The 12,193-nt window shown below is 39.0% G+C and overlaps 1 protein-coding gene across 4 annotated transcripts in view; it reads left to right on the plus strand.

The window, feature by feature from the left end:
* Positions 1–12,193, plus strand: part of wwox (WW domain containing oxidoreductase) — a 278,900-nt gene that overhangs the window by 53,111 nt on the left and 213,596 nt on the right. For all 4 annotated transcript variants that reach the window (XM_016486570.1, XM_016486576.1, XM_016486586.1 and 1 more), the window contains one exon: positions 9,229–9,317. In XM_016486570.1, coding sequence (XP_016342056.1) covers positions 9,229–9,317 — 89 coding nt within the window. The remainder of the gene's footprint in view (positions 1–9,228; positions 9,318–12,193) is intronic.

Consider the following 12,193-nt stretch of genomic DNA (forward strand, 5'->3'; position numbering starts at 1 on the left):
TATATATAAATTAAATACATAATAAATTTAATACTTGAATTAATCACATTTTATCAGGATCATTATCGTTAACTAAAACCATAAACCATTAAAAAGCGTAAGCATGTTTTATTTTTATTTCAGCTGCCAATTCTCATTTGACTTGATGTACTAAAATAACTGAAAATAAAACTGAAATAAAAATTAAGTAAAAACTATGTAGAAATATTAAAATAAATTGCAAGAAAATTGCTAAAATTCAAATTAAAATAAGAGATGGAAAATGCAAAAAAAAAAAAATTTATATATATAATAATATCTCTAAAATGGCACTGGTGTGTGTGTGTTTGTGTGTAAAAAATGTTTATATAGTTATATATTTGGTGACGGTCTTTACCACATTAGAAGTGATGAAATGGTAAATTCTGTGTCATGTATAGCAAGAAAAATGAGTGATTCACTGCTGATGGTAATATCTCAGGCCATTGAAACCATCTACCTTTCATTTGCATGATTTGTTCAGCCCAAACATGTTTGTGTGTGGATTGTACCCATATGAGTGTTCTGTCTGTGTCTTTATAGCACCTGATTACCATCATGCCATGTCACATGACTGAAGAATGGATCCATTCCATTCCTAATGAAAAAACATATTTGTCTCTATGACCGTTCACTCCGGGGACCCCCACTGCTGCTTCAAATTTAGTCCTTCCTGGTCTCGCATCCCGTCTCCCTCGCTTTCTTCTCATCCAGTACGTGATAAATCTGTGTGCGCTCCAGTGGGGCAACACAGGCTGAGGAATAACCATCCAGAGCGCTTGTGCCGGCACTTTAAAAAATAAACCTGTTTGTTGCATCTCCATCATACATTTATCAAATCATTTCAGAGCAACGCTTCGGCTTCTCTCGGCTCTCGCCAAATAAAATTAATCTCCTTCTAAACAGGGGCTGTAGCTAAACGTGGAGCAGGTGTCGTTAGTCACTGAAGCATCCCAGAATTATCTCACTTCCTGCTTTCTGAGTGTCCACATTATATCCTGCTTGTTTTTGTTTTTTTACTGCTTAGTAATGCTTTATAGCCTATAAAACTACATATATAAAAGATTCTGATGCTGCTCAAGGCTTTTTCCTCCCTAAACTGGGGAGTCAGCTAAATTTGAACCATTTCCTGGTATCAGTGCCTCAATTTTCTGGGGCACCAAGCAAAGTATCCAAGGGAAATATTCATCCCCTGAAGAAAATGTAGGTTTAGTGATACAATAGATGCTAGAGTGTCCTGTGATGATGCACTCTAACAGGTCTGGTTTTGCTAACTCGTCTCCCGCCATCTGCTCTTTTATGACATGTAAGATGGGTTCCCCTAAATCCCAGAGATGAAACAACAATGCTATGAAATAGATATCAGACATGATGAATGACAGAGTGGCAGCTGGAGAATAGTTTTGTGGTTGCAATACCTGAAACAGAAGGACAAATGACTCTTTTGTAATTTTCGATTGGATAAACTGGACGCAACTTACTTGATGGTGTTAGTCAAATTGGAAAGTTAGGGTTGGAGCAAGTTATTAAAATTTAATGAAAAACTACAACGATATTTAGAGTAACATACCCCAGTAAATCCAGCACATTAAGTAATAAAGTAAAGAGGGTCAAATATGACTCCACGTTGACTTTACAGCATTATCTGTGTAATATTACTTGTACACGTCAAGTTACAGGAGAGCTTACTTGTGTGTCGTGATTAAGCTGTGCTGTAGTGGAAGGTGACTGTGGGCTGTGCAGTTTGACAAGGTCCCCGTCAAGCACAGTTCCATGTTTGATGAATGGTGTTTGGGGATGTTGGGTAATTTTTCCTTGACAGGGTGTGGCTCTGGGCGACATTGCTGTTGATTGCTTGTGCTCTACACAGACTGTGTGGAGAGAGTCGACCATACAGTGTTGTAGTAGAGTGGTTAAGACTCTGGGCTGGTTATGCAAATGTTGCACACTCGCTGTCAGGTGGGGGGTGACCACCTGGACAATTACTAACCGGACAATTAGTAAGAACCCTTGTTGTGCCCTTTAGCGGCACACTTAACCCCAGGTTGCTCCTGAGGGACTGTAACTGCAATTAGTGTACTGTAAGTGTCTTCGGATGCATCCGTTAATGGATAACAGTGGGCTATTAATACTTTATTTGTTTGTGAGCTAAAGAGAGCAGGTGAGTCGAGGGAAGGGCTGGATCATGGTCTCGTAAGGCCCATGTGAACATGTATCCGTGTGTTCCTCAGTCGAAATTCTGGATCACTTGAATTCCTATTGAGATGACTGGATTTTCTGCAGAATTTTGCTGTATAAAAATAAATGTAACCACATCTTTAAAAAGTGAAAGCCCTACCTTTTGAAAGCTTTCTTGCCTTATTGCTTGCAAAATCATCCACAGGTGTGCTCATTGCACAGAGGGGCCCTCGTAGTCCTTCCCTAGTGTGTGCCGAGGACCTCAGATTCTTTTGGAAATCTATCTTGGTTCACTGTAGCCTTGAGAGTCTGAAAGCCCCTGACAGCCCTAGATCCCGAGGCACTGGTCCCACTGGCTTTCCAAAATTGCAAGCTCAAGTCTGATTGGCTGACTGGCTTCTAAACAATTTCTGGGAATCGAGGAGTGCAGGGTTTTATCGTCCCTCTGTGAAATGTCCTCTACAATAAGTCATGTAAGGCAGTGGTTCCCAGCCACGTTCCTGGAGCTACCCCAACACTGCACATTTTGCATGTCATCTTAATCAGACACACCTGATTCAGGTCATCAACTCATTAGTAGAGACCTAAAATGAGTTTGTCAGACAAATGAGGCAGTTTGGTACCTTACATCAGTTGTATTAGGATCACTAATTTAAGTTACCAAACTGCTATAAAAATCGCTTCAGGGGGGAACTTCTGCATGTGGTTGATTCTACAAAGTTTGCAAGGTTTGTGGTTTAATATCTTTAAGAAAATGTCTTAAAAGAGTTTGTTTGAAGCATGTAGAAGCATGTGAACTGAAACATCCTTGAGCATCACTGTCTTTTCAGCTTTTTCAACATTATCTCAATGAAATAACTGGTAGTTAATCCTTTTGGATGCGCATAATTTCTGACCACAAGACTTTCTCGTTAATTTCTTTGGTGTTTTCTTTACAATCTTTAGTTGAGATTGTTGCTGCGTTATTTGAATGAGCTACCACTTCTCTGCTACCAATTGAAATTGGTGAATTTATCATTTTGTTTTCAGTTGGTAAAATGCCATGTAAACCCTTCAGTTTAACTGAAATTATACCAGTCCATTTTTTTGCGAAACCTAAATAATCAAATTGTAGCTTGAATTTGTCCAGTGTGTGTACACGTTAATCAGACTACAGTAGTTTGCATTATGCTATTGCTCCAAAAGACAGAGGTGATGCATATTGTGCACTTATTTATGCAAATATTTTATGCATTGGGTCATGTATATTTAAATAGACAGATGAAGACTGTAACTTCACTACACAAAAACCCGCTGTCAGTGCTGTAGATAGTACTCCAGACCGGACTCCGACTCAAGACTGAGTCTAGACCATATTGACATGGTCTTGGTCCTGTCATGGACTCAGGAGCATTTGGAGTCCGGTCTCGAAAATGGCAACAACGTGTTGTGGTCTGTGCCGACTGTTCTATTGTGTTTCTGGACTGGAAAACACTGTGCGCTGCAGATGTGAAACCAGAGTTCATTCATCCGTCCTCAGGTTTCGGACTCGACCCTTCTTCTGTTCTCTGTCTTCATTTGGACTCAGCCATCTTCTGGTCTTGGTCTTGATTCGGACTTAACCCTCTTCTGCTTTTGTCTTGATTCGGACTCGACCATCTTCTGTTCTCCATCTTGATTTGGACTCTACCCTCTTCTGTTCTCCATCTTGATTCAGACTCGACCCTCTTCTGTTCTCCATCTTGATTCAGACTCGACCCTCTTCTGTTCTCATCTTGATTCAGACTGGACCCTCTTCTTGTTTCTGTCTTGATTCAGACTCGACCCTCTTCTTTTTTCTGTCTGGATTTGGACTCAACCCTCTTGTGTTCTCCATCTTGATTCAGACTCGACCCTCTTGTCTCTCGGTCTTGATTCAGACTCGACCCTCTTCTGGTCTCTGTCTTGATTCAGACTCGACCCTCTTCTTGTCTCTGTCTTGATTCAGACTCGACCCTCTTCTTTTCTCTGTCTGGATTTGGACTCAACACTCTTCTGTTCTCCATCTTGATTCAGACTCGACCCTCTTGTCTCAGTCTTGATTCAGACTCTACCCTCTTCTGTTCTCCATCTTGATTCAGACTCGACCCTCTTCTGTTCTTCATCTTGATTCAGACTCGACCCTCTTCTGGTCTCCATCTTGATTCAGACTTGACCCTCTTCTTGTCTCCATCTTGATTCAGGCTCGACCCTCTTCTGTTCTCCATCTTGATTCAGACTCGACCCGCTTCTGTTCTATGTCTTGATTCGGACTTAACCCTCTTCTGTTTTTGTCTTGATTCAGACTCGACCCTCTTGTCTCGGTCTTGATTCAGACTCTACCCTCTTTTTTTCTATGTCTTGATTTGGACTCGACCCTCTTCTGGTTTTGTCTTGATTCAGACTCAACCCTCTTCTGGTCTCGGTCTTGATTTTAACTTGATGCTTGTGACGAGTGGGGGCGGGGCCGAGAGCCATGGGAACGGAGCGAGGCCGGTGGGGTAATTGATAATGAGCGACACCTGCACCACTAACATACCAGCATAAATGCTCCCGATAAAATATTTATTTAGGCTAAGCATCAACATTCACATTCACAAACCACTGCAACCTTTTAAACACGTGTTATAAATAGAAACTGTGCCTAGCTTGCGCATGTCAATCATTTTAATGTTAATATTAGTTGTTCTTTTTGCTTTTGTGCAACAGATAAATTACAATTTATATGTTTTAAACACTTTATGTTTAGATAATTTCTATTTTGCGGGAGTCCCGCGAATCATTTTACTCTCCCGCATCCCGCACACACACGAGTCTCTTCCCGCCCGCACCCGCACTCGCCCATCAAGAGTTGTCCCGCGTCGCACCCTGTTGCGTTGGGTCCCGCGGGTCCCGCGGTCCTCCCGCGGGAGTGCTGGTCTCTAGTTCAGACTTGACTGTCTTCTGGCCTCGGTCTTAACTTGAACTAAATATACTCAGGTCTCGGATGAGCTGATCTCGACTACAATACTGCCCACTGTAGCTCAGTTATAATGAAACATTTTAATATACTTGATATCAGATTCTAATTCATATTTTCCCAGCCCTGAAATGTCAAATTCAAAATGCAAACTTTAATTTATCCCTTTATATATGTATATGTCAGACACCTCTTTTTGTCAAAATGGGCTGTTCTTGCCAGAACGAGCTATGAAGTGGACCAGACTTTGCTGATAACAAAAGTCTGGCTTGTGTCAGACTTGTACAGTCTGTTAACCAACAGTACCACACATCAAACCTACCTGTTCTGGTTTGATATCTGTCCAAATCATTTAGTCATCAGTCTTCACATCTGTCCTCTTGTGTTTTCCAGCAGCTGTTATTTCCTGTTTTCCAGTTTTCACATGCCATACACCTGCCAAACATGGCTAGCGGAGCCTGACACGCAATAACTCATGCAACTGCCGCCCATCATTCTCCCGGCAATCAGTCTAACCGGACATTCATCGTCCCTCATCTGTTGCGTACACTACACTAGAAAGCAGCCCTCAGGTGTGCACACTGCGCTGTTTGCCTCCTATCAGTCATATGTGTAATATCATGTTTATCCTCTCCACAGGTGACCCTCTTTTTAACATCATTGTTTTTGCAAACCATCAAAACCATGCAGCCCATTTTTGGGTCGCGACCTGCCATTTGGGAGAAACAGAGATAAATTGTGTTGAATTGAGACTGTAATCCACAGACATACTCTGAGATCCTTCTGAAATAATAATCCGTTTGCGCTGACATTGGTTTCTGTTGTTCATGTGTGCCCTGTGGCTGTTTCAGAGTAGACTTGTGCTGTCTACGTCTCAGTCTTATCGCATAATCACAGCGCCCCAGTCAATGTCTGCAGGCCCACAGGCTAAACCTGAAGTAGATAAATAAGACCTGTTAGATGGAGTAGCATTACACTACTGACAAATAAGCCTGTCTGCATGAATAAAACACTGTGTGTCTGTGTGTCGTGGTCTTTGCCTAACGTGGGGACCAAATGTTCATGCAATTAAAATGTTATGTGTGTATATCTTGTTATTGACCAGGTCAGAACATCTTTCTTATGTTTGAAGCATGTGTATGACTTTCAGTAGGTTAATTAAAAACAGTTTATCTATCTCTGTCTGTCTGTTTGTCATTCTGTCTGTCTGTTGTTCTTTTGTCATTCTGTCCTTCCGTCTGTCCGTCTATCTGTCGTTCTATCTATCTTCTGTTCTGTCTGTCAATTCTGTCTGTCCATCCGTCCATCTGTCCGGATATCTGTTCTATTGTTCTGTCCGTCTGTCCTTCCGTCCTTTTGTCTGTCTATCTATATCTATCTATCTATCTATCTATATCTATCTATCTATCTATCTGTCTATCTGTCCGTCCGTCCGTCCGTCCGTCCGTCCTTCTTTGTGTTATTCATTCATCTTTCTTTCTTTCTTTCTTTCGGTCTTTCTTTCTTTCTTTCTTTCTGTCTTTCTTTCTTTCTTTCTTTCTGTCTTTCTTTCTTTTTTTCTTTCTTTCTGTGTTTCTGTCTGTCTGTCCTTCCTTTCTTTCTTTCTTTCTTTCTTTCTTTCTTTCTTTCTGTCTGTCTTCCTGTCTGTCTGTCTTGTCTGTTTTTCCTGTTTTCTTTCTTTCTGTCTGTCTGTCTGTCTCTTGTCTGTTTTTCCTTTTTTCTTTCTTTCTTTCTTTCTTTCTTTCTTTCTTTCTTTCTGTCGTTCGTCTTTATTTCTGTCGTTCTGTCTTTATTTCTGTCGTTCTGTCTGTCTTCCTGTCTTTAAGAGTTGTTTTAATTCTAATTCACTTAAGTAAAAAAGTGTATTTTGCCGCATATGTGTGTTTTGTATTGGAGTCATTAGATGGAAGCCAATAATTCTGTTGTGGGCATTTTGTTGGGTCAACACATCTGTCTGTCTGTCTCTTGTCTGTTTTTCCTTTTTTCTTTCTTTCTTTCTTTCTTTCTTTCTTTCTTTCTGTCGTTCGTCTTTATTTCTGTCGTTCTGTCTTTATTTCTGTCGTTCTGTCTGTCTTCCTGTCTTTAAGAGTTGTTTTAATTCTAATTCACTTAAGTAAAAAAGTGTATTTTGCCGCATATGTGTGTTTTGTATTGGAGTCATTAGATGGAAGCCAATAATTCTGTTGTGGGCATTTTGTTGGGTCAACACAACTTCCTTTTTAATTTTATATTGATGGTCTTTAATAACGAAGTGTCCTAATTTGTGTTGGCGATAATGCTTAAATAAACATCTCTGGGTATTAGTCAAACCCCATTGGACAGTAATAATCTGATGTTGAACAGTTATTGTATATCTAGCAGTTTGCAATCGAGGGCGTATGACAAGACTAGACATGATTGCTCTGAAGTCTTTATAGTACAGTAGCCATCTAGAATCGTCTACAGCACTAATTGCACAGAGGCTGATTAGCAATTGTAAGTGGTTCGTGGACGTGCTGTTCATAGGAGAAATGCTGATGGGGTGCGTTTCCTGTTAACCTAGTGGTGTGCTGTACATGGCATAATTAAATTGCCCCATGTCTCCTAACCCCACTGTAATATTAGCAGTTTATACAGTCATTCATCAAAAAATCCCTCATCAGAGATGCTGTACAGGACTAGCGGAACCTGCTAAGTTAGCACACAGCTGTTTGTGGTGAGAAGGAATCACAGTGAATACACGCACCTGAAATTTTCTTTATCAGCATATCTGTATTAACTTACTAGTAATAAGGTAAACTAATAAGTGATCTTTTCTGTAGTTTTGTAGTTGTTATATGCTGATTTGAGTTGAAATTATTTTATGCGAGTATGCATTTTTCTTTGCATACACAATCAACTATTAAAAAATGCATCATAATAATTATAATAACAATAATAACACTTATTATTGTTATTAATATTAATAATACTATTTTATTATAATTATCACTATTAGTAGTATTATATAATTAAAACAATTTAATCATTTTATAATAATTTTTACATTATTTTAATGTGTAATAAATATAAATAAAATTAATTTATTCTTATTTTCCCCCAAATAAAATGATCTTCAAATTCAAATACATTTAATGTATTTGATAAATGGGAAAAAAATCTATTTCACCTTTTTTTTTTTTTTTTTAACAAGACAAAAAAAAGAAAAAAAATTACGGGCCCCCAAATAAAATGATCTTCAAATTCAAATACATTTAATGTATTTGATAAATGGGAAAAAAATCTATTTCACCTTTTTTTTTTTTTTTGAACAAGACAAAAACAAGAAAAAAAATTACGGGGGAAATATTGATTATCATCTCTGATTATTTAGTTAGCCTTTCTTAATGGCATTTGACCAGTGCTGTAGACATGTTTCAAGTAACTTTATGTTCAAGATTATAAATAAATAAACGGTTATTTATTTATTTTAATTTATGTATTTATTTATTTGTTTGTTTTTGGTGCATCTGTACACTAAAACCTCATACTTTCCCACTGACTTTACCTCAGGAGAACTTGTGCTGACCTCTGACCAGTGAGACTATGATCCTTTCTTTGTGGAGTGATTTATGTGTCTTCCTTAATATCGATCGTGTTCTGGTATGATCAAAGGTGCACCTAAAAGCCAGCACTAAGAGAGACCATTATTGTGGATTTGGCTTTGCTCATACATTATTTATCTCCTTGAGCCTGTTCTATATGCCATTATGGACATTATGAAAGAAGGGAGCCACTGCCTTACCGTTTACTTAGTGTAAGCACAGGATGCACCCAGCAGAGATCGGATACAGGGTCATAAAAATGCCATAAAGAGGATATTGAGATGCTCTCCCGCCACAGAATGTGCAACATTTCCTATTGGAAATGCACCCCTGATTTAGGGAACAGGAGATGGAGTAGTTCTTCGTGGCATCCATGAGATATAGTGGAGGGTTTGGGGTGGGAAGTGTTCAGTGAGTTAGAGCTTTGGCTTTCAGTTTGTTAGCAGTGTGATAGTGATGTATGTAGCTGGTAAATATCTACTGCTTTCTCTTTTTCTGTTCCTCTTTCACTAGCGCAAAGCCCGTGTTGAAGCCATGACGCTGGATTTGGCTTCCTTGAGGAGCGTCCGAGAGTTTGCAGAGATCTTCAAAGCCAGGAAACTGTAAGTAATACACAATACAACAGAACTGTGATACAAGGTTTCATTGCGCACCTTGATGAACGCTGGCTAGCTCATCGTGAAAAGCCTTCTGCTTGCTCCGTCCTGAGACCGACCCCCCTTCACCTGGCCCCCGGCTCCATTAACGAACTATCGCATCAGAGAAGGGGCCAAAAGTTCTCCCCTCTTTCATCGTGACCCCTCATCCTTCTCTGTGGTCAATAAATAAGTTGCCGAACCTTAGCTATAATTCCATCAATCGCAAAGCCACAGATTGGAAAGTCCTTCACAGTCTCCTAGTTAAATCAATTACTGCTCCCAGCTTTCGGGAAGTTGTAGTGCACATCATGCTGGGATAAAAGTTGAATATATATATATATATATACATACATACATACATACAGGTGCATCTCAATAAATTAGAATGTCGTGGAAAAGTTTTAAAATATATACATGCATATTGTGTGTATTTATATATACATAATAAATATACACAGTTCACACAAATATATTATGTAAACAAAAACTTTTATTTTGGATGCGATTAATAGCGATTAATCGTTTGACAGCACTAATTACATTACATTTAAATACGAGGGGGTCTATACTGTATGTCCATTCACCACCCCTTGGCCTGAAAATTAATTTTGAATTATGAATGGCTTGAAGTCTGGATTAATTAAAATTCTCTCAAAAAGAACATTGATTATATAGTATTATCCATTATTTGTTGTCATCATGTTACATAAGGTTATTTAATATGATGCAGAGGTGAAGCGTTTAACAGTTTCAGCGTGTCTTTGTATGCCTTGTATTATCATATCAATACAGTTTTTTTTTATCTGTAAACATTCATTAGTTTTTTGATGGTGAGCTGCAGTGATCAGTAATTAGGCTAATGAGGCATAATTATGATTTAATATAGACGTGTCTAGAATTTTCTCGGCTCTGTGAGAACTATGTCAGTTCAGATGTAGCATCTTATACTGTCGTTTTCAGGGGAAAAATTTATTTTTGTATTTTAATACAATTATTTGATTATGAGTTAAATATTATTGCTGTTTTGATGTTGCTCATTTTGGGTATATCATTGTCAGACATGGCTCTATTCATAGCGAAATGTTTTGAATCGGGTTCCTTTTCTGCTCCATGCTTTCCTCGTTCATGGATCTTCCTCCTTCGTTTTACTGCGGCACGGCTTTGACCTTCACAGCTCCATCAGCTCACAATCCATATTTAGTGAGTTGCAGTATTAGAGGTGACGTCCTGGTTGTGTGGGGCACGTGGAGATGCCGCCGGTGTCCCCGGGCCCTCGAGGGGCTGCAGGACTCATCTGGCCCCTGGCTGGCCCCGGGGCAACGGCAGCAGCTTGGTCAGCAGCCAAACCCCTGGAGGTGACCCCCACCCTGTCCCAGAGCCAAACCCCCCTCCACCCATCTTCAGTCAGTCTGACTTACTTAAACGCTTATTTTCTCACACGCTGACAGCCTCAGGTATAAAATGCGTGACCGTGGCTTCTGATTACAGGATCTCTGAGCATTGTTTTCCAAAGTGACCCTGAGAAAGACGTGTGTTGGGATCTTTTCCAAAACCTGGTTAGTTGCCTTGCCTACAGCCTACATAGGCATCTGCTTTCTAAGGCACTATCCTAACTGAAACGGAGCCTTAAAAGTGAGCAATTGCACCTGAAGCACATAGGAAACTCAATTTCATTGATTCTGCTGGAGTTTGCTCTTAGCATGTTGCTAAGCTACCAACGCAATACTCACACAGGCATAAAAGGTAATTTTTTGTCATTTTGAGATTGCCCTCTCTGCAAAGAATTTTGGTCTGTGTACATTTGCGCCCATTAAAAATGTACACAGACCAATTTGCCTTTGCGTTTTTGTTTTGTTTGGTTTTGCTTTGATTTGTTTTCCTTTGTGTACTTGTTTTACTTTTTGTTGTTAACGGTTTTTTCTTTGCTTTTATTTAGACTTGTTTTGCTTTGCAAGTTTTTGTTTTGTTTGGTTTTGCTTTGATTTGTTTTCCTTTGTGTACTTGTTTTACTTTTTGTTGTTAACGTTTTTTTCTTTGCTTTTATTTAGACTTGTTTTGCTTTGCATTCTTTTTTTTGTTTTTATCCTGTTTTGTTTTGCTTTGTCTCGTTTCGCTTGTGTTTTTTATGCTATGCTTTGCTTTGCAAAGCTTTGCATTCTGTTCATTTTGCGTTGATTTTTGTTTTGTTTTGCTTTGATTTGTTTTGTTTTCTTTTGCTTTTTTTGATTTGCTTTGCTTTTTTGTTTTGCTTTTATTTCATTTTGTTTTGCTTTGCTCTGCTTTGTTTGGTGGTGTATCAGAAGGTGTTTGAAATGAATCTAGGAGTGTATGGAAAATGGATTATCTGGAGCAACACTGGGTCTGAATTGGTTCATTTTTGGATACAGCCATGTGTGTACTTGGTATTCCCTATGTTATAGGGACCAAATGTCCCCACAAGGATAATAATACCAGTAAATTTTGATTCCCAATGAGGAAACAAAATTATAAATCATACAGAATGAAGTTTTTGTCTTTATCTAAAACAACAGGAAGTTTTGTGTGAGGGGTAGGTTTAAGGGTAGGGTTAGGGTAAGAGGATAGAAAATACAGTTTGTACAGTATAAAAACCATTACGCCTATGGAATGAACCCATAAAACATGGAAGTGTGTGCGCGCAAGTGTGCATGCATCTATGTTTTCCTTTTTTCCTACTAGTGTTGTTTTTGGCGGCCTGTTTTAATTTTAGTTTTAGTCTAGTCTTTGTGTGAAGCTGTCATTAGTTTTTATTAGTTTTAGTCACGTTCATATTCTTTTTAGTCTAGTCAAGTTTTAGTCAACTAAAAGTCTGAGCATTTTAG

This window comes from Sinocyclocheilus anshuiensis, unplaced genomic scaffold (assembly GCF_001515605.1).
Source record: "Sinocyclocheilus anshuiensis isolate Anshui unplaced genomic scaffold, SAMN03320099.WGS_v1.1 scaffold669, whole genome shotgun sequence".
In the NCBI taxonomy this organism is placed as follows: Eukaryota; Metazoa; Chordata; class Actinopteri; order Cypriniformes; family Cyprinidae; genus Sinocyclocheilus; species Sinocyclocheilus anshuiensis.